This window comes from Tasmannia lanceolata, unplaced genomic scaffold (genome assembly GCF_043159265.1).
Source record: "Tasmannia lanceolata isolate RefF3 unplaced genomic scaffold, GAP_Taslan_0.1 ptg000019l, whole genome shotgun sequence".
Lineage (NCBI taxonomy): Eukaryota > Viridiplantae > Streptophyta > Magnoliopsida > Canellales > Winteraceae > Tasmannia > Tasmannia lanceolata.
This window is the reverse complement of record NW_027518696.1, coordinates 1,673,627-1,696,029: the sequence shown is the minus strand read 5'-3', so window position 1 is coordinate 1,696,029 and position 22,403 is coordinate 1,673,627. Positions and strand designations below refer to the sequence as shown.

At 37.8% G+C, this 22,403-nt stretch overlaps 1 protein-coding gene across 6 annotated transcripts in view; it reads left to right on the top strand.

Annotated features, from left to right (window-relative positions):
* The first annotated feature begins 10,220 nt into the window (after positions 1–10,220).
* Positions 10,221–22,403, top strand: part of LOC143852238 (uncharacterized) — a 33,643-nt gene continuing 21,460 nt past the window's right edge. The window contains exons 1-4 of one of the 6 annotated variants that reach the window (XM_077361636.1): positions 15,529–15,679; positions 15,930–16,042; positions 19,788–19,872; positions 22,287–22,384. In XM_077361636.1, the coding sequence (XP_077217751.1) occupies positions 19,842–19,872; positions 22,287–22,384 (129 nt within the window). In that variant the 5' untranslated portion in view covers positions 15,529–15,679; positions 15,930–16,042; positions 19,788–19,841. Of the gene's footprint in view, positions 10,421–15,513; positions 16,043–19,787; positions 19,873–22,286; positions 22,385–22,403 lie in introns of those variants that run through there. The other 5 variants (XM_077361634.1, XM_077361635.1, XM_077361637.1 and 2 more) reach the window with 5 other exon arrangements.

The following is a 22,403-nucleotide window of genomic DNA, read 5'->3' as shown; positions in this document are numbered from 1 at the left end:
CGTGAAGTCTGAAAAAAGTAGGTACGATGATCCAAACCGTTCGTCTGTTTGGGCACAACGTAAATATGGTGTGTCCCAAAAATCATTTCCATAGGTTGATCCTAATCCTCCGATCTGAACTGATCTGAAAATGGAGATTTCCAAAAATCATTTATGGAATCTTCTACAGATCTGAGGGTTAGGATCATCCTATGGAAATGATTTTTTGGGCACAACCTATTTGCGTTGTGCCCAAACAGATGAACGGTTTGGATCATCGAGAAAAGTGGGCCGTACCTACTTTTTTCAGACTTCACGTGTTTTCACGGCCACCAATCATATAAATTCTCAGTAAATCATGCCTTTATTTAAATTTTAGATAACACTTATTAATTATTAAAATGCTCTTTGTTGATGATGCATTGATTTTTTTAATCACAGCCCAAAGATGGTTTTAAATTTGAGTTGAACAAAACGACTAATAAAATATAAAAATATCATCATATTAATATCTTACTCATTTTAAAGGGATTTGCTAGGGTCCATCGCATAAGGCATTTCGCAGGTAGTCTGTTGCATCCAACAGCAGCCACACAGACTCACTCTTCAGCAAATGTTGTCTTCATTCACGAGGTGGCTGCTGTCAGATGCAACAGACCATCCGTGAAATGCCTTCTGCGATGGACGCTAGCAAATCCCCATTTTTAAATATATTATCCGGGTTTAACTTTCCATCCCTGAGGAACGTGGCCTTCAAGCAACTAAGAAATTTTTCATTTTTTTTTTTCTACCCTTTCTACTACTTAGAATTTCCGTACCTTGAGCAGCAAAAGCCGTATGGAAGGGCATGAGGTGGGCCCTCGCCTTGTTCATGTTCAGAAAAGTACAAAGGATCCAACGGATTGGAGCAGTTGTCTCTTATGATCTTGATCAAGATCAAGCGGCCATGGTTCTTCCTTTTATGATGGGGCCCACCATTTGGATGCTACAATGTGATTTCGAATTAATACACGTGGTCATTCCGCCATATTAGTCTTTGGCACACCTTTGAATTCTCAAGTTTGAGTGTTTGATTATTGAAAATTTTGAACCTTCTCCACTAAGCAACAGCCTCATGTTTCATATTTTTTTGGGATAATTACATTTACACCCCCTCTAGTTTATGACACATCCACTTCCACCCCTATAGTTTAAAACGTGACAAATACACCCCTGTAGTTTCAATTTGTTTAAGGTTTGCCCCCTCAGCTGAAGGTTTGTCCATAGATTGAAGGGTTATGATGATCCGATGGAGCTGATTTTTTGGGCACACCCTATCTATGTCAGGACTAGGGGTGGACATGGTTCCGGTTCGAACCGAGGGACCGAACCGAACCGGCACATATGGTTCGGTTCGGTTCTGGGTTTGGGATCCCGGAACTGAAAACCGAACCGAGAACCGACCCTCACCTTAAAACCTAATGCCTCATCGCTTGATAAAATCACCCTACCTCCTTTTAATTCACCCCTCTTTAACGTGTTGCTTTGCCTTTAAAATTTTAATTCACCCCTCAAATTTGTGCTTGATTATTCCAAATTTGTACATGTTTGTAGGTCATATATAATTTTTGCATTGTCCAAATTTGTGCAAATTTGTGCCTGATTATTCCAAATTCGTGCATGTTAGTCTTTGTACTTCATATATAAACAGGACCGAACCGATTATAAATACGATTAGGCAAAATATCTACATTTGGTGAAGGTTGGGTAAACCCAGAACCGAACCGATTATATATGGTTCTGGTTCGGTTCGGTTCCAAACATATATGGTTCGGTTGTGGTTCCAATTTCAGGGAACCGATTATATATGGTTCGGTTCTGGGTATACCTCAAAACCCAACCGAACCGAACCGAACCATGTCCACCCCTAGTCAGGACCCATCAAATGATATTGTTAAGTACAATTAAACAACCTGTCACTATGTATTTGTTAGTGAGTAAGCATTCTATGTGGAGAGTGATTTGAAAAATCCCTGCCTTTTCCCCTATTAATCCCTTTGCAATCGCCATTCTGCCATTAGCGATTTTCATTGGTCATGAAAATAGAACTAACTGCGCATTTTTCGGCATCGAATTTAATCAAATTTAGATTTTGTTTTTCTTTCGTTGCGAGTCAACTCGGTTTTAAAAAATTGATTAACTCAGTCATCTTTAACCTTAGACAGTTTTGTTTTTACGATTGTTGCCGAAGATCTAATAACCTAGATCGGGCCATCGCGGGTTCTTTCTAGTCATGTTCCAACCACTCTTCGGATCACAATCATTTTATCTGTGATAGCAATCACGATGATGATCATGTACAAGTAGTCATCTCAATGCCTAGATTAGAAAATCAGTTTCTTGATATGATTATTTTCAAGCAGTAACTGCTTTTTATATTTATTTCTATAGATTTAATTGGTAGGCAATTTTGCGAAAAGCCATTTTGCGGCTCACTTTTGCAGGAGAGAACATCCACGTCAGTTGAATTAAATGAATAGAACAAAATTTTCTGTTGGGTGGCTGTTCTCTTAAAGACAGAGATGAGTAGTAGGTTTTGCTTTTTATTAGAAAACAATTTTTTGAATAATGACAGTTCAATAAGCCAAGAGGATTAGGAAGATCTCCCAAAAAAAATGCAAGAGACAAAAAGAAAGGAAAAACACACAAGACAAAAAGGACATAACACCTTCTAGAAAGAACAATGAATTAAAAAAAGGGAAAATCATTAAAAAAATGCAAAGTTTATGCGAAATTGTGAACAAAGGGTATTGATTTGAAATTTATAAAAAAGGTGTTGTCATGTGAGAGAAGATGCTTTTAAGACAAATATACCCCTCCTACCTCTTTTTTCTCTCCACCTTTTTGCACCTAACCCTATGCACTTATTACCTTCTCACCTATCACCTTCTTCTTCCTCAAGACTTTTCTAACGTGGAAAACTCCATGGAAGGGTTTTGAAGGTTGCCATTCATAACAGGGTTTGGTAATCATGAGGGTTTATTCATGATAAACTTATCGAAGCAGTGTTACAAAATGCAAAGAAAATGAATTTTGAGCTTAAAACTGAATTTTGTTGTTTTCTCCATTTTCATAATAAATCCATTTTCTTTGAATTTTTTTATTCTAAAACATCAAAATCAAGCTTCAATTTTATAGTTGCCTGCATGACACTAAGATCACAATGTATATCCCTATTATCCTTCGAATTTTTACTCAATTTGAAAATAAAAAATCTTTGAAATTATCCCTATTCTACTGGCTTCCGTCGGAAGTCAGAACAAAACTTCAGACTTCCGAATGGAAGCCAATATACATAACCAAAATATTGGGTCCATTCGGAAGTCCGAAGGTTTGTTCGGATTTCCGAACAAACGTTCGGACTTCCGATGGAAGACAGTCAAACTTTGTAGTTGTCATATGTTAGTGCATCCTTTTGGTATTTTTTTCGTAATTTTAATACTTTGCTTCCATTTTTTCGTAATTTTTCATTTAAAACTTAGCACTTCAGCCACAAATCCGTAATGATTACTATTTTTTGCAAGTAATGATTACTATTTTTTGCAATTATGCTTTTGCTAGCCACCTTTGCACCCATATTACTTCTGCCAATCTTTGCATCAAAGGATGGGCCACAAGCCGAGAAGTTGCCTCGGCAAAGGTGGCTAGCAAATTCCCATACAAAAAAAGGGAAATGTTACCCACACTACTGTATTTTGATGAGGGCACTCCTCATTTAATTAAAAGTACGGTATGACCCCCCATAGGATGATCCAAAAGAGTCAATTACATGGGCCACAGCCTAAATTGGTTGTGTCCCAAAAATCATTTTCATTGGTTGATCCTAACCCTCGATCTATAGAGGGTTAGGACCAACCCTCTAACATTCTGATCAGAGGGTTAGGATAAACCTACGGAAATGTTTTTTGGGGCACAACCTATTTAGGCTGTGGCCCATCTAATGGACGGTTTGGATCATCCTATGGTGCGGGCCATACCGTACTATTAATAAAGTGAGGAGTGTCCTCATCAAAATACGGTAGTGCGGATAACATTTCCCAAAAACATCTTAAAAAATACGGCAAAAATCCGGGTGACACGCGGGTCGACCGGGCCCGTATGGGCCCGGTGTGGGAACCACATTTTCTACCCCGGAACAACTAGAGAACCACATTTTATACGCCGGAACCACTAGGGAACCACATTTTATATCTCGGAACCACATTTTATACCCCAGAACCACTACCGAACCACATTTTATGCCTCGGAACTACTAGGGAACCACATTTTCTACCCCGGAACCACTAGGGAAACACATTTTATACCTCGTAACCACTAAGGAACCACATTTTCTACTCCGGAACCACTAGGGAACCACATTTTCTACTCCAGGACCACTAGGGAACCACATCTTCTACCCCGGAACCACTACAGAACCACATTCTATACTCCGGAACCACTACGGAACCACATTTTATACCCCGGAACCACATTTTATACCTCAGAACCACTAGGGAACCACATTTTATACCCCGAAACCACTAGGGAACCACATTTTCTACTCCGAAACTACTAGGGAACCACATTTTATACCCCGGAACCACTAGGGAACGATATTTTCTACCCCGAAACCACTAGGGAACCACATTTTATACCCCGGAACTACTAGGGAACCACATTTTCTACCCCGGAACCACTACGGAACCACATTTTATACCTCGGAACCACTAGGGAACCACATTTTATACCCCTGAACTATTAGGGAATCACATTTTATACCCGAGAACCATTATGAGGGGTATATTTGTCCTAAAAATCATCTTCTCTCACCTGACAACACCTTTTTTATAATTTTCAAATCACTACTCTTTATTCACAATTTCGCATAAACTTTGCATTTTTTAATGATTTTCCCTTAAAAAAAAGGAAGATCTGCCAAAAAAAAAAAATGCAAAAGACAAAATGAAAGGAAAAACACACAAGACAAAAAGACATGACACCTTCTAGAAAGAACAATGAATTAAAAAAAAGGGAAAAATACAGATACAACCCCTTAACTTTTTGACATTTTCAATGATAACTCTTAACTTTTCGAAGTCATCAGCGACACCCCCTGATTTTTCACTGTCCATGAAGTAGACCTCCCTGACTTTTCACCCTATAGTTCAAAATTCATCAAAGACACCCCTTGATAATTTCTTTGTTCCCGTCAACACCGTCACGTAACAAGCATTATTGAAAACTCAGTCGGTATCGTTGATGACTTCGAAAATTTAGGGTTATTGCTGAAAATATCATAAAGTTGAGGGAGTGTATCTCATTTTTCCCTAAAAAAAGTGTACTTTTGATAATAAGGGATGGAATCACACACAAATAGGAGACCATTTTTCTCATCCTTCCTCTTCTTTGATATGGAAATTCACGAGTAACGATACCTGACAGGAACTCATTTCCATGCAAAATTCAATGGACGATTTAATCCATTCAATGAAACTGTTGCCCATATTAAGATGTGAATTCCAATGTTGGCATTGAAGGTTAAAAGGCTTCATCAAATGATCTAGAATGTGTATCCCTGGAGCATCTTGTGCTTTCACTTGATCTGTATTCTGATGATCTGATCAAGCCACAACAACATTCCACTTGTTTTAAGCTGAATCCAAAGGACTTAAATTCCAAAAACTTAGCAGAACCTTCGTAAAAACATACCTCCAGATCTAACCTGTTAAATCAGTAGCTTCAAAGGTCACAACAGAGAACAATTACGAATAGACATTTCAAATTCTTATCTTGGTTCACATCTAATGAGGCTCCTTTCTACTCTTTTGCAATGAGAGGTTCTCCCAATTGGTGGGAAAATGGCCTTTTATATGGAGCCCTTACAATGAAATGACAAAAATGTCACTACCTCTAACAAAATAACATAAATGTCACTAGTAATGATAAAAGTCATTAAAAGACAAGTGGAATTATCAAAATGACTAACCTACCACTAGGCTAATGTATCAAATGAACAAACTCCTACACTAACAAGAATGGAAGGCCAATGTTGAGATTCCATGGAATGCTCCTGCATCATGTTGTCCTCCTATATCCCGGGAAACAACCAAATACTCCAAATGCTTAAGCGGTTAGAGTTGGTGCTATTTAATCATTTCTACTTCAACACTCCCCCTTCACGTGTGGCCCCTCTTTTTAGAAGTATGGTTTCAACTTTCTGTTTCGGTCCCCACCGAAGCCGAAATTTTGGCCGAAAGCCGACAACATCAATTAAAGTAGCTATTTTTTTGCTCATTTCTCCAAGCATTCACGATTAGAAAATGTAGCTTTTTTTTTGCTCCTTTCTCCACAGGATTCACGATTAGAAAAAGTAGCCATTTTTTTTGCCTAAATACTTTATGGGAATAAATACATGCAAATTGGTAGGGTTTAAGAAAATAGAAACAAAAGAGTCCTCCACCCGTGGGATTTTAGGAAATAAAAAGAAAAGAAAAAAAAGGGTGATGATATTATGTAAAACATAATCCTCGATGACGTGGGTGCGCCACGTGAGACCCCTTCTATACCCAGTTTCCTTTCTCCACAGGATTCACCATTAGAAAAAAGTAGCTATTTTTTTCTCCTTTCTCCAAGCATTCACGATTACAAAAAAGTAGCTATTTTTTTGCTCCTTTCTCCACATGATTCACGATTAGAAAAAGTAGCTATTTTTTTGCCTAAATACTCTACGGGAATAAATACATGCAAATTGGTAGGGTTTAAGAAAATAGAAACAAAAGAGTCGTCCACCTGTGGGATTTTAGGAATGAGAAAGAAAAAAAGGGTGATGATATTATCCAGCTTCCTTTCCTCACAGGTTATGTACACAAATTTCTTCTATACCAAGTTTCCTTTCTCCATAGGATTCCCGATTAGGAAAAGTAGCTATCTTTTTGCCTAAGTACTCTACTGGAATAAATACACGCAAATTGCTAGGGTTTAAGAAAATAGACTATTTCATTGTTTCTTCGCTCTATTCCTTCAAGGTTTGTGCATCCGTTACGATTAGGGTCATATTCGATCCTTTCTACAATGCCCATAGACGAAGTGCTTCGTTTCAGATCAATTCTTCGCTTTTCTTAGTTTTAGTTTCTTCGTTCTAGGTTTTTTTTTTAATTACTGGATTCATGGCGTTTTAGGGCATCGATATTCATTTTTCTCTTAAACGCTTCGTGCATCGCACGGGTCTCCAACTAGTCATCATATATGTAAAATAGAATCCTGGACGACGTGGGTGAGCCACGTGGGACCCCTCAGTTTCCTTTCTCCGCATATTCACGATTACCAAAAAAGTAGTTATTTAGATAACAGCCAGTTTCCTTTTCTCCACAGATTCACGATTAGAAAAAGTAGCTATTTAGATAAGAATAAGAGGAATATGATCAGAATTTGTGCTTTAAGGGTTTGTTTGAGAGAGATATTAGCTAGAGAGTAAACTAATGAAGCTTTATGGGAGAGAAATTAGAGGAAGTTTAGAGGCTTTTTAGGATGTTAATTGGATTGCTTTTTGGGTGTAACTTCCTCTCCTATGCAGGTAAGATTAGAAGTTGGACGGAAGATAGGCATGGTATAGAGTTTATTGAAAGTTTTTAGGAGGTATTATGGGTTGCCTTTTGCGTTAGGGCTTGGTATAGAGTTTTAAGGAAAGTTTTCAGATGTATTATGGGTTGAAAAGTTTGGCAATGTCTAATAGGAAATTTGCATTCATAAGGTTTAAATATGGTTGGGTCACCCAACTTTTTCCACTTTACATGAGTATAGTTTCTTAAACTACAAATCTGCAACTAGTATTGAATAATAGATAAAGGGAAATGTTATCAGCACTGCTGTATTTTGATGAGGGCACTCCTCACTTTATTAAAAGTACGGTATGGCCGGCACCATAGGATGATCCATACTGTCCATTACATGGTCCGAAATAGGCTGTGCTCCAAAAATCATTTCCATAGGTTGATCCTAACCCTTCGATCTGAATATTAGAGGGTTGATCCTAACCCTATATAGATAAGAGGGTTAGGATCAACCTATGAAAATGATCTTTTGGGCAACAACCTATTTAGGCTATGGCCCATCTAACGGACGGTTTGGATCATCCTATGGTGCGGGCCATACCGTACTTTTAATGAAGTGAGGAGTGCCCTCATCAAAATACAGTATTGCTGATAACAATTCCCTAGATAAAACCAGATTTTTGGGATATTCCTTAAATTTCAGACCGAAATTTCAGGAAAAATGAAATTTCGACCAAAATTTTATGAACAAAACTTGGCTGCACAACGCCCTAAAATAAGGAGGAAACATGGGTGTGGAAGTATCAAACATGGGGTGTGAAAATATCAGACTATGGAATTGATATTGCCACACCCCCTGCTTTTAGTTTATTTTAATGCGCTGCGCAACGTTGCGTAGCCAAGTTTTTTTTCAAATTTTATACTGTTTCGGATTTACCCTATTTCGATTTAGGTCGAAATTTCAAACCATGTTCAGAAATGGCACAAGCCGGCCCAGACAGTGTTAGGAACGAGTCTAATAGCCAAGTCTTTTTAGCCTTTTCATATTTTTCCAAAATAAACCCTTTTGCCATACTTACAAAAACAACCTCATCTCAAAAGAGATTTATTTTTAAAGATTATCAACTGGTAATGTGCCATTCTAATTATGTGTGACCAATAAGGGGGAAGCCCTTGGGAAAGATTTGTGGCAAATAAATTAGCTCCCTACTGGTTTTGATAATTGGACGAATAAGCTTGTTTTATATTCTTTTAATCAGCTGTCAAAACCTATATATTATTATTCTCTTCTCAACATGCCATTAGACAAGTGTGAAACAAGGTTATTCGTCCCATTATCAAAATATGGTCCTGTAGATATCAATGCCGTTTAAAAAGGGGAAGTAATATATCCGCTGCCTTTTGATTACCGAGGATCTACACCCAGAGCCAGTGTATCCATGACTAAAGTGGATCTGATGTACTTGACGTCAGAATAATTCAATGGGCCTGATTGCAACGTACACTGGCTCTAGGCGTCCATGGTAATGAAAAGGGGCGGATATATCACTTCCCTTAAAAAGTCAGAACAGTACTTGTATTCGTAGTATTCCAGCTTCATGTCATGCATGGTCCAAAATGGTGGGCCCCGCACCATCAAAACATGACGTGTAAAAGGTGGGTCCCACCTCAGATTGCCATTAGAGTAGTGTGCAGCAAGGTTAGTCGTCCCATTATCAAAATATGGTCCTGTAGATATCAGTGCCGTTTAGAAACTAAAAAGTTAGAAGTTAGAACAGTACTTGTATTCCTTGTAGGGAAATGATATCAGCACTACTGTATTTTGATGAACACACTCCTCACTTTATTAAAAAGTACGTTATGGCCCGCTCCATAGGATGATCCAAACTGTCCATTAGATGAGCCACAGCCAAAATCGGTTGTGCCCCAAAAATCATTTCCATAGGTTGATCCTAACCCTCCGATCTATAGAGGGTTAGGATCAACCCTCTAATATTCAATCCCTCAATAGATCGGAGGGTTAGGATCAACATATGAAAATGATTTTTGGGGCACAACCTATTTAAGCTGTGGCCCATCTAATGGACGGTTTGGATCATCTTATTGTGCGGGCCACACCGTACTTTTTAATAGATGAGGAGTGCGTTCATCAAAATACAGCAGTGGTGATATCATTTCCCTCCTAGTATTCCGGGTTCATGCTATGCATGGTGCAAAATGGTGGGCCCTGCAACATCAAAACATGACGTGTAAAAGCCCCCCAATCACGTAAGGCCGTTTAAAGGGTTTTTCAGCATACTAACCTAAGAAGGGCTAACATGGGACTTCGTTAAAGTACTATAAGTTGCACCTCCTGTAGGTTAATTCACATCTTCTTTAACGTAATTCAGGTCAAAATGCGTTAAAGTGCTACACATTTCCTGTTAAAGAAGTGTGAATCATCCGGGGGGGGGGGGGGGGGGGATTTATCATCACCCAACATGATGTGTAAAATTGTGGACCCCCACTAATGCATAGGTTCGGGTGCAAATTTATCATCACCAACATGATGTGTAAAATTGTGGACCCCAAACTAATGCATTGGTTCGAGGTGTAAATTGGTGGGCCCCACCATCATAGCAGTGTAATTTGTAAAGCATATGCATGCGTGGGTTAGAGTTAGAGATAGTGGGTAGACCTGGCAAATAGTGACCCGGACCGCCCGTAATTTCCGGGTCCGGGTGCACCATATGTGACCCGTTTCTAAGATGACCCGCGGGTCAACCCGGCCCGTAAAAACTAGGCGGGTCCGGGTGGACCCTCTCGCCAACGCCACCCTGCCCAGCACCGTATTCCGGCGGAGCACCGTTTTCCGGTGGCCCCACAGCCCACAGGTGAAAGCCCAAATCCGGAACTACTCTCTCTCTCTTTCTCTGTTTTTCGTTCTTCTTCTTCTTCTTCTTCTTCTGCTTATTTGATTAGGGTTTTGTTACCACTCTCATTCTTCTTCTCTGATTCCGGTGCCACTCTCATTCTTCTTCTCTCTGATTAGGGTTTCTTTTTATTTTTAGTTGAAATCTTATTAGGGCTTTGTTTTTTTATTTGGGGTTTATCTGATTAGGTTTGTCTGATTTTTATTTTATTTTGTTTGCTCTTCTTCTTCCTGTGCTAAGTGCTAAGATAAGATCAATGTTTCTCTTCTTCTTCCTGATTAGGTTTCTCCGGTTTTTGTTTTTGCTCTTTTTCTTCTTCTCTGATTAGGTTTCTCTGATTTTTTTATTTTTTATTTTTGCTCTTCTTCTTCCTTTTTTTTAGGGGGGTGAAATCCAACAAATTAAAGGGTATTTAAGACAAGATCAACTGAGTCAGATGAATACATGACTTAATCATGGTTGGCAGCTGTATTCTGTTGATCATGTTTGAATTGCTATTTTGGTCTTATACTCAATAATGCACATTTGAAATTCCAATTGCCCATGTTAATAGTATTACAGAGCATATGCTATTGAATGATGAGTGAAATGTTTATTTAACTTGACTTGTGCATGTTTGTCATGTTCTGTAGAATGTATGTGAGTCTTTAAGGTCCTTAACCCAATCACATTTGATAACAAAATGCACCACAGAGCCTCAAGTGTTTCAACCCATAAATCACACATCTTCTTCTCTATCATTTAATGAGAAATGAAACAAAGGGTATGAAATTTACAAAAGTGCAGAGTATACAAGAATCATTAGGTGATTATATGAGCATAGTCTTCTTGCTTGTCTGTTGAAAATTGATATACACCCAGCCGTGTTTTGATAATAGCATAATTGTGGCTTGTTTTTTTTAGTTAATGGCACAATCATGTTCTGATGTATCCTTGGTTATAAATTGCTTTTTCTACTTGTTTGTATGGTTTAATATCAACATGGTCTCGTTTAATAAATTGTCTATCGTTTAATGACGTTTAATAAATTGTCTATCTTTTATTTGTTTGATATTCACTTTCTTTTCTTTCTTTCTTTTTCGATAATGCAGCTCCTCCTTTGATAATTAATGTCTTTCACTATCAACATGAGTTCCCCCGTAGATATAGATGATGACAATGAGAATTTGCTTGATGATATTACTACTAGTAATGTTGGAAAGATGTGTAGATCAACAATTTGGGAAGAATATGAAGGATACATTGATGAGAACAAGAAAGAGAGGGCAAGATGTAAGTTGTGTAGTAAAAGTTATGCCGTTGGCAGCAGTAGTCATGGGACAAGGAATTTAAGAGAGCATTACGCCAAGTGTCTAAAACATCAAAATATGGATGTAGGGCAAATGCATTTAAATCATGAAATGCAATTGACACCCAAAAAAATATCTCAAGAGACATATCGTGAGAAGATGGCCATTTTAATAATGAAACATAACTACTCTTTCTCATTGGTAGAGCATGAAGGCACTAGGGATGTTTACATGTATCTAAATCCGGATGTGAAGTCATATTGTAGAAATACCGCCAAAGCCGATTGTTTAAAAATATATAGGAGAGAGAAAGAAAAACTCAAACTTGATTTGGAGAGGGTTGCCGGTAGGATATGTCTCACATCTGACGTATGGACATCTTGTACGACCGAGGGTTATATTTTCCTTACCGCTCTCTATATTGATGAGAAGTGGAATTTGAAAAGTAGGATTCTCAATTTTTGCCACTTACCTCCTCCTCATAGTGGCGTTCTTTTGTCGGAGAAGATATTTCAATTCTTGAAGGAATTGGGGATTGAAAATTTTTTTCTCTAACTTTGGATAATGCATCTAATTGCGACACTTTGGTTGAAATCTTAAAGAGCCAACTTCGACTTCAAAGAGCTTTAGTATGTAATGGTAGTTTTTTCCATATAAGATGTTCCGCTCATATTTTGAACCTCATTGTTCAAGATGGTTTAAAGGTCAAATATTTCATTAAACAAGATTCGAGAAAGTGTTAAATTTGTTAAAGGATCCGAGGGTAGATTAATGAAATTTGCGAAGTGCTGTGAAGTAGTGGGAGTGACACGGTTAATGGGTTTGCGCATGGATGTACCGACGAGATGGAATGCCACTTTCTTAATGCTTGAGAGTGCCCTCAAATATCGTCGGGCTTTTGCACATTATGCTTTGATGGAACCGGATTACAAGTATTGTCCAACAAGAGATGAATGGGAAAGGGGGGAGAAAATGCACAAATTCTTGAAGCCATTTTTTGATATTACAACTCTCTTATCGGGTTCCGAATATCCAACGGCGAATTTATATTTCCAATGTGTGTGGAAAATTCATTTGCGCTTAAATGAGGAGGTGGAGAGTGATGATATTGTTATTAGTAGCATGACACAAGAAATGAAACCAAAGTTTCTAAAGTATTGAGACTCTTATAGTGTTGTACTTGCTTTGCTGTTGTGCTTGACCCTCGCTACAAGATGAATCTTGTAGAATTTTGTTACAAGAAGATTGATGAAGACAATCACAAGGTGAATGTGGATGCCGTTCGAAGTGCATTGAATTATATTTTTCAAGAATATGTTACTAAATATTCCGTGGTAGCTTCGGATCTTTCTTTGGTAGAAAATACTGGCAGTAGTAACAACAATGATGACATTAGTGTAAGTTCTCATTTTCCCCCTAAACACTTGTGATAGTTTCTTTTAAAATTTTGTGTATTATCAGTGTTGATTTTGATATCTTAATAATGTAGGAATTTGATTATTATGAGTATGATGGTGGAAATAGTACCGCAAAAAAAGTCCAAACTAGACCTCTATTTGGAAGAGCCAAAGTTCGATCGCAAACAGTATGCAAACATGGATATTTTAGTGTATTGGAGAGACAACTATGCGAGGTATCCCGTACTATATATATTGGCGCGTGATCTCATGAGCATCCCCATAACCATCGTTGCTTCGGAGTCGGCTTTAGTATTAGAGCCAAAGTTCTCACCAAATATCGAAGCTCACTTCGACCGGAAAATGTCCAAGAGGTGATTTGCTCTAGAAATTGGTTGTTTGATTACGAAATAGAAAGTAAGTTATAATATTTGATTTACAATACACAAATAATATTTAATTATATTCTTCTCATGTATTTTAATAAATTAATTATTTGTATTTGGTAAATGAAGGCGATGATCCAAGTGATGAGCAACTAGTGGTGCCATTATCTAAGAATATGAATACGGAGTCGGGAGAATCCGCTACCACTAATGCTATGGAAGCTGCAGGTAAAATATTTAGTTATATTGATGATAGCAATGATGTATTGTGTTCATAGCCGCATGTTATTTTCTCAGCTGCTATGGGAGCTATTACTTGGAGATATCTCTTGGGTTGGATTTGTGATCTATAAGTTGTGAGAAACAGATTCCATGCCTCGGTGGTTGTGCTAAAAATAGAATAGTATAAAAGATGGATGGATAATGCTTTTTCTTGTATGGATTCTGCAGGTTCTTAATCGAGGGGAGAAGATCGAGGTTATGGTAGACAAATGAGGGGAAAGATGTGGCTGCAGAACTTGAAGATAAAGTTGCTTTGTTTTGGGGATTTTGGTTTCATTGATGAATTTGATTGTTTTGGTCTTTAAATTGTGTGTGATTAAGGATTGCTTTCCTTTTCGTATCAATTGTGTGTGATTAAGGATTGCTTTTTTTTCATATCAATTTTGTCCCGCCTTAGGCGATCTGGAGTAGAGAACTTGCTGTATGAATTATAGAAGAAAGCCCAACTGATGGAAAGGGTGGAGAAACCACCATCCACCACATGGCAAGACCAAGCTTAACACATGGTCAAAATAGAATGGGAAGTGATGCCTCATCATAGCATACAATCTTGCACAGATGAATAATCTTTCCATTCTACCATCATTGATTGCCCAACAGCCGTTACAATCTATTTACAGAAACTTCCAGACAACTGCTGACCATTATTACTACATTTGGAGACATGCCTCAAGACATGGCTGCAATCAATTCCCATTGACTTGCAACTTACTGTTTTTGTCTTGATACATTGCCTTTTAATGTATATTGTGTAATCTCTGTAATCTTTGATTGAAGATTGTGTAATATCTAAACTGCATATAAATATACATGCAGTCAATGTATACAGACACGGTGAAATAATAAAGAGAGAGAGAGTCTTCTTCATTCTTTGTCCCTTGAAACTCTTTATGAATATGTGTGTGATTAATGTTTGAGGCTTTGTTGTTTGCGTATGAATATAAATCTTGCTGTAGGAATTCCTGGTCGAGTCATATGGAGAAGAACACAGACCATTTTTCTCTACATTTGTTTTTGCTCACTATATATTTAATTATCTTTTCTTTTCAGGCCATACAAACAGATAACAGATCCATCATCTATTACATGCCAGGTTTTCAGCCTGGTTACAATCCTTGCGCTCCATATCTACCTGGACCAGCTATGGTTGGCATGGATGGCCAATTTTTGGGTCAACAGCCAGATTTCCCTAGCCCAATTATTCCACAACCTCTTGCTTCCGCAGAAATCTATGCCCATGCAACGGTTATTGGAAATTATGATTTTTGATTAGCAGGTTTTTTGGGCCGCAATAGATCTAAAGTAAGGCTTATCAAATGGACGGTTCAGATCATTCAAATGTGGGACCTAGTGGGAGAAGCTTGGTCTCCAAGTCCCAATCCATCACACGGACGGTTTGGATCATCCTATTATAGTGTGGCTGTGTCGGCATAAAAAAAGGAAAAAAATAACAGAAGATATGTCAGAAATCCGGGCGACCTGCGGGTCGGGACGGACAGTACGGGCCGGATCATTTTTGAATGGCCCGTTTGACCCGGACCCGTACGGGCCGGGTCAAACCGGCCCGGCCCGCCCGTTTGCCAGGTCTATTTTTAATGGGTTTGTTTGGGTATTAATTGTTGGGCCCCACCCTATCTAAACATAACATAACATTCATCCCCTTTTCCCAAGCGAAACTTTTCTATTTAATCTTTCAAACCAACCGTCTAGACAGCTTTTGCCGCGTCACACATAAAAAGTGCTAAAAAAGTTACTTCATTGTTTTTTCCTCCCAAAAAAATCTCTCTGAGATTTTTGCTCTTCTCCAAGATTCTTCTACCGTTTCTCTCAGATTTTGTGCTCGACAGCTTGAAAGAGCGTGCCCTAGTCAGTTACTTCCTTTTCTTTCATCACCCCTGTCCAATCACACAAAAAACACACACCCTATTTTTAGACACAAGCCTGAGGAAAATCTCTACCAAATCTCACCAAAAAGTATGGATTTGGTGGAGGTTTGCTTCAGAAACGTGGTGCTTAAGCCTCAACCTTTTGTATTAATGTCGACCCATTTCAAGAATTGTGTAGTGGGTTCTGTTTCTTTTCTGGGTTTTGCTGATTTGAGGTTTGTGAAGACTAGTGGGGTTCGTTGTGGGGTGGTCAATAAGAATTCGAGTGAATCAGAAGTGGATTACTTGGGTGAGAGCACGAAAGGGGATTTGAATGTCAAGCAGGAGCATCTAGAGGCGTTTGGTGAGATGAAACTCTGCGTCTTTTTTTAATTTATTTTACAGCTTTTGGTTATTGTTTGAGAGAAATTATATGGTGTAAGGCCTTACGACAATAAGGCCTTTGTAAGGTGGAAGCACCACCCTTGACATTTGATCCAACTGCAGTACGCCTACCGTATTGTTGTAAGGCCTTACACCATATAAAATCTCATTGTTTGATGTTTGGAGATTTTATATGGTGTAAGCCCTTATAGTCCCTTATTTTTCCAAAAGTACTGTACGGACCACTTCATAGGATGATCCAAACCGTCCATAAGATGGAACACACCGTAAATAGGTTGTTCCCCAAAAATCATTTCCATAGGATGATCCCAACCCTCCGATCTATAGAGAACAGCATATTATGGAAACCTCTATAGATCGGAGGGCTAAGATTATCCTATGGAAATGATTTTTGGGGAACGACCTATTTGCGTTGTGTTCCATCTTATGGACGGTTTGGATCATCCTATGAAGTGGTCCGTACAGTACTTTTGGAAAAATAAGGGACTATAAGGGCTTACACCATATAAAAACTCTGATGTTTGTTAAGGAATGTGACTTGCATTAAACTTGAATGGTTTACAGAGAATCTTATTCACTTAACTAATTAATTCAATTGAATGGTCTACAGAGACTTCCATTAAGAGACAAAACAAAGGAAGACAAAGATAACAATAGAAATAGAGTATCCTAATCTTATTCACTTGACTAATCTAACCCAATCAAATTAAATTTTGAAGATTTGATCTTATTCTAACATAGATTTGATTTTATTCTCTAATATACCCCAATGCTAATTATTTTTTTTTAAATTTTTTTATGAAGAGATGTATACATGGTTTTAATATTTTGGTAGAAACATTTCATTTCGTTCATAGTTTTAAATTTGGGCAAAAATATTTCATTTCGGTTGAAATATTTCGATTTTGGCTGCTACCAAAATCCACTTGAATTCCTAAAAATACCAGATTTTGCCTGAAATTTTAGGATTTTGTTAATAGGGATTTGCTAACGTCCATCGCAGAAGGCATTTCGAGGATGGCCCGTTGCATGTTGTTAGAATATGTGAGATCTCACCGTCGGATCATTGTGGTGGTGGATTAGGCAAGTAGATTAGAATAGGCAAGCAAGAGAGATTATTAAAAGGTAGATTTGATTAGGATTACTTCCTTCCACAATTATCTTGATTTACCTTCTATGTTTATCATGTGAGTGCTCCTTATAAGCACACCTTGATATTATTGTAAAGCATCCAAGAAATCCAAGTTTAGTGAAATTCCTAAATTTGTCTGTGAGAGCAGATTTTGTCTTCATTCACGAGGTGGCTGCTCTCACATGCAACAGGCCATCAGCAAAATGCCCCTTCTACGATGGACGCTAGCAAATCCCTTGTTAATATTTAGGCCGAAATATGCGAAACATCAACTTTTCAGGTATAAAAAAAGAAGCAAAGTTCCCTTCGAAATGTTGATGTTTCAACAGAAACCTTGACAAGAACAATGAGATTCATTTTAGACAGTTTTAAAAAACGACAAAAAACAAAAAATAAAAATCAGTGGTGATTTTGTATTGAAACTGAAATGTTTCCATTTTGCTTATGGCGGAAACCGAAATTTAAAACCTTGATGTGTATTGAATTTGTTATACATTGATTACTAATTTTGAACTGATCATGCTTTTGTTCGACACTACTTAGGAGCTAGAATTGGTAGTGAATTGTGTTTCTTAAATGGACTTTCCAGCTTCTATTGACCCTATTTGTAACTGAGGCCGGGGAGGAACATCCTCACTACGAGACAGATTAGCTCCCTTCTATTCTAGATAAAATCAAAGTAAATGTATCGAATAGAATGTCGATAACATCGAAATTAATGTAGGAAGTTGAAGCCATGTAACTTCCTTGAAATTTTTGAGAAATTATAATTTTAGGGTGTTGGAGGAAAAAAGGGGAGGGTTTCAATCACATAGTTTTAAAACTCCCCCGCGTTTGCGTCGACTCCTTTTTACCTTGGCCGCACTCCGCGTTGCGCCGCATCCACATTCCATTTTGCCCTACAGAGTCAATAAAAACTCCTTTGACTCTCCCGAATTGTTTTGACCATAGTTACCAGGGTGGGAAACGAATTCGAGAGACGAAATGTGAAACGGAAACGGGAAACGCATGAAAAAAATACAGGAGAAAAGAGAAACGAGAAACGAGAAAACAATAGAAATTCGTATGAGAAACGTCTTAGGAAATGATGTATTTTTTCCAAAGTGATTTCGTAGTTTCTACACATGTTTCCTACACATTTCAAATGCGTTTTCTGCAAGAGTGCATATGTTTATCACGCGTTTGCACATGATTTACATAAGTTTCCCATGCGTTTCAGAGACATTTCTCCAATTTTGTATCATGTTTCGGAAACATTTCGGAAATGCGTTTCCCGCATTTTAGGGGAAACGAGTTTCCCACCCGCGAGAAATGCGTTTTAGGGGAAACAGGTTTCCCACCCTCCCAAGGAGTTTCCGCCAACTATGGTTTAGACTCTCCCTAATTATGACCGCGTCAATCGAGTACTTAGCCGCATCAATCGAGTACTCGACCGCATCGTGCCGAGTCGACTAGGATTTTCTTCGCCGCATTCCTCACCGCATCCGCGTTTTAAAACACTTTTCAATCGTTAAAAGTGTTTTTTTTTTCCAGAAATAAAATGATATGTAGTGTAATTGTTACACCATAAATGGAGTACATAGTTTGCCACAAAGTTTTTACGTAATGTGAACATTTTGTACTTGTGATACTTCGTTTTTGCCTCACAAATAAAATATATAAGTTTTTATTTTACCCATTTGAATAAGTTTGTGGAGGGAAAAATTAAAAATTTGTAATTTTAATGCTATTCTGCTATCTTTCATGTATACATGACCTCAGAAGAGTATCATAGATGCCTCTTGAATGGGTCTCGCACCGTTAGTTATGATACTCAAGGGAGATGCTAAACAACATATCAAGCAGGTATCTGAAGTGTCAGTAATGCATCTGGCACACGAGCCTGATATCTCTCATCATCCTGTGTAGTAGGCTATTCATTCTTTATTTTCTAGACCCCATCAAGTGGTTTTACTCTGTCTCATTCGGTTGCTTGGTGAATGGTGACTCATTCATGTGCTATATTAAACAAGTGCTTTGCTTTAGCTAATTATCTATCTTCTGGAGTCTAGTAATCATCACAATGGTTACTTGTCCACCGGCATATGAATTTGTTTTGCATTATCAAGTAAATATTAGTGCATACAGATTCATCTTAGAATTTTCTTCGTAAACAAGGTTGAGCAGCTTTGATGCATATTTTGAGCTCCACTATTGCGTGTGTTCCTTCGTCTAATCCAATTCCAACATTTTGTTTCTCCAGTCCTGGCAGATTCAATCATAACTTCTTGTTTTGCTCTGACTTAACTTTGATCTCTATGCTTATGATATGCACTATGCCACGATTTAGGTATTCATGCCATTGGCAAGTAGATTCTGGTGCTAATCATGTAACTTGCAGTCCCTTTATATTCCTTTTCTAAACCCTCCTTCCATAACTCTACTATTGCCTTGCTTCTAGAGTAATTGTATTGTCTATATGTCTGCCTTGTTCTCTTTCTTGATAGCTATCAATGTTTGTAAACCATTTCCGCTCAACTTTTGAAACAAGATAGTGATATAATTCTTTCTTATTGGTTGTTTCCTTGTACAGAATCTATCAAACACGAAGTTGATTAGGGGAAGGCTATATAGTTGCCTGTTCCATATGGATTTTAGCTCTCCATCTCGATTGATTGGTTTGTCTTTATCCATTCTTCTTTTAATATTTGGCAAATTGAACAAATTTTGAAACGTCAACAAGTTTCAGTTTTTAATGATTCTTTATGAAACTTTATGATTATTGTAACTCGTTATTTATTGTGCATAACATCTGCCAGTAACTTCATGCTTGATAGTTGCACTATTCAATTGCTCCTCACCCATCCATTCAGCACCATGGAACCGTTAAATGTTTGAAAGGGGTCTTGCGGCTATGCTTTACCGTGTGACAGTGACTTGTTAGTTGATTTATTGGATTGGAATTTTCTGGAATTATTGCAATTCAATCTTGAGGGAAGATGTTTGGGCAAAACTTTCCAATTGTTTGGTTGAAATTGAATTTTTATGGGAACAGTAATGAAAATTCCCAACAGATCAATGTTGGGCCTTATTTTATGATAAATAAGGGGAATCCCATCCTCACATTTATTTGATGGCCCATCACAGATATGCATGGTGATCAATTCTTTGTAGGAACTAGGAAGAATCTCCCTCTATAGTGACTAGCTAATTTTGAATTGCTTGAAGTTGGAAGTTACCGCATTGGATGTAACCATCTATGTGGCATTACATGCAGGATGCTTTATTTGCTGAGCTTACTTTGCACACCATGCTCTTTGTATTTTTATCATAAAATTTTAAATTTTACCAATAAAACAAGTGCAGATATGCAACAGCTGCATTAAACAATGTAGTGCCTTGACGTTGACACAACCTTATTATGCCTGCACAATAGACCTAGGGTGCCATAAGTTAGCTGTCTATTCTTGATGTTGCCCTGTTCTCTATAACCCCATGGTTAAGGTGAGGGGCTATGAAGCACGGGTACGGGTACGACACGACACGGGTACGTGGGTACGTGATTTGCCAAAAAAACTGGGTGCGGGTACGCACGGGTACGCTGAATATAATAATATATTTTAATATTTTATTATATATTTATAAAAATTAAAAAAAAAATTGTAGAGCAATCAAATAACAATAACATCACCAAAATGAAAAATTCTAATATTACTCTTCATTTCATAAGTGATTAAGTTCCATATTTCAGAACATGAGGCATCAATACATCATTCATTAGAAAAAAAGCTTGTCACCAGTGTGTTGACCAGTGTGTTGACTGGTGCCTGACAAGATGAATAATTTTTAGAGACCAAATTATAAGATTTTTTTACTGGACTTTTGGGATTTAATAATGTTTGGACACGATAGATTTTATGAATTTTTAAAATTTGAAAAATACCCCACCGTTTGGAAGTTAAGAAAGTTAAAATTTTGACCCGACCCTTTTTCTTTGAATTTTGTACTAGAACTGGAGAGTTGATTTTTTTTCCTTTTAGATTTGGGTGTTGAAACTATTTTTAATAAATCCAAAAGGGGGGTATTCCGTTATTTACATGTAAATCTTAAGTAAATGGACAATAAAATAGTAAAGACAATAGCAGGAAGAAGCAGGACGTGCGCACCCGACACGCACTCAACCACCAAAACTATTTCCTTTTTAAAAAAAAATAAAAATGGGGTACGTACCCCGGACGTACCCGGGGCGTACCCGGACGTACCCGCGCCCCATACGTGTCGGGTGCGGGTGTGGGAGCCCCGGGAGAGTACCAGTGCTTCCTAGGTGAGGGCTACTATAAAGTATAAACCTTTAGGTGCTAAGGGATTAGCTCTTGTACTGTCCATACTGGAAGTTAGTTAATGTATTTAGTCAATGACAATGGTATGTTCACTTTTATCGGTTCCAACTTCCAAATCTGCCGATTATGTTCCAACTCCCGAGAAAGTCTCTTCTAATATTCAGATGAAACATTTGTTATCACTTATCAGTAAAGGAGATTTTATCGAGTGACGATATTTGAAATTCAGTTTAGTTTAGTGAGATTTTTCCCGACATGCTCTTAACTGATAATATGCTATGGTTTGAACAAACCTTGTGGTTCTCTTGCTAGTGTTAAGGATAATAACAGATAACTCATGCGCCTTCTTGTTTTATCTACACCAGTATCACATGTCACTATTTTCTTATAGATTGAAGGCTATTTTTGTGACTTGGAACGCACCCATCATTCTTCCGACAGAAATTTATTCTCAAAAGTCTTTCATGAAAGCATCCCAATTTGTTTATTACTGCTCCTCTTGCTATATTTGCTAGTTTTTCAAAGTCAATTGAAGAACTCTTAGTCTTTGAAGTAGACTGCCCTGAGCCTTGCTTTTCTTTGTTAAAATTTTATTTCATGAAATATTTCCTGATACAATAGTATATTCAGGTCCTTCAGGATTTAGGTATGAGGATATGTCTAATATTAGTTTTTTTCTAGTTGTTACAGATATAAACTCGAAATATATATTGCTAGCAGGAATAACCTTATCTATTACTTTTCTTTTGTAGGCATTAATGGTCAGGCAACCTTGGAGGGTCCAATTGAAGCGATAGCAATGATGAAGGCTAAAGAAGCAGAGACATTGCTTAGTGACTTGGGAATCTCAGTAGGGTTCAATTAGTTTC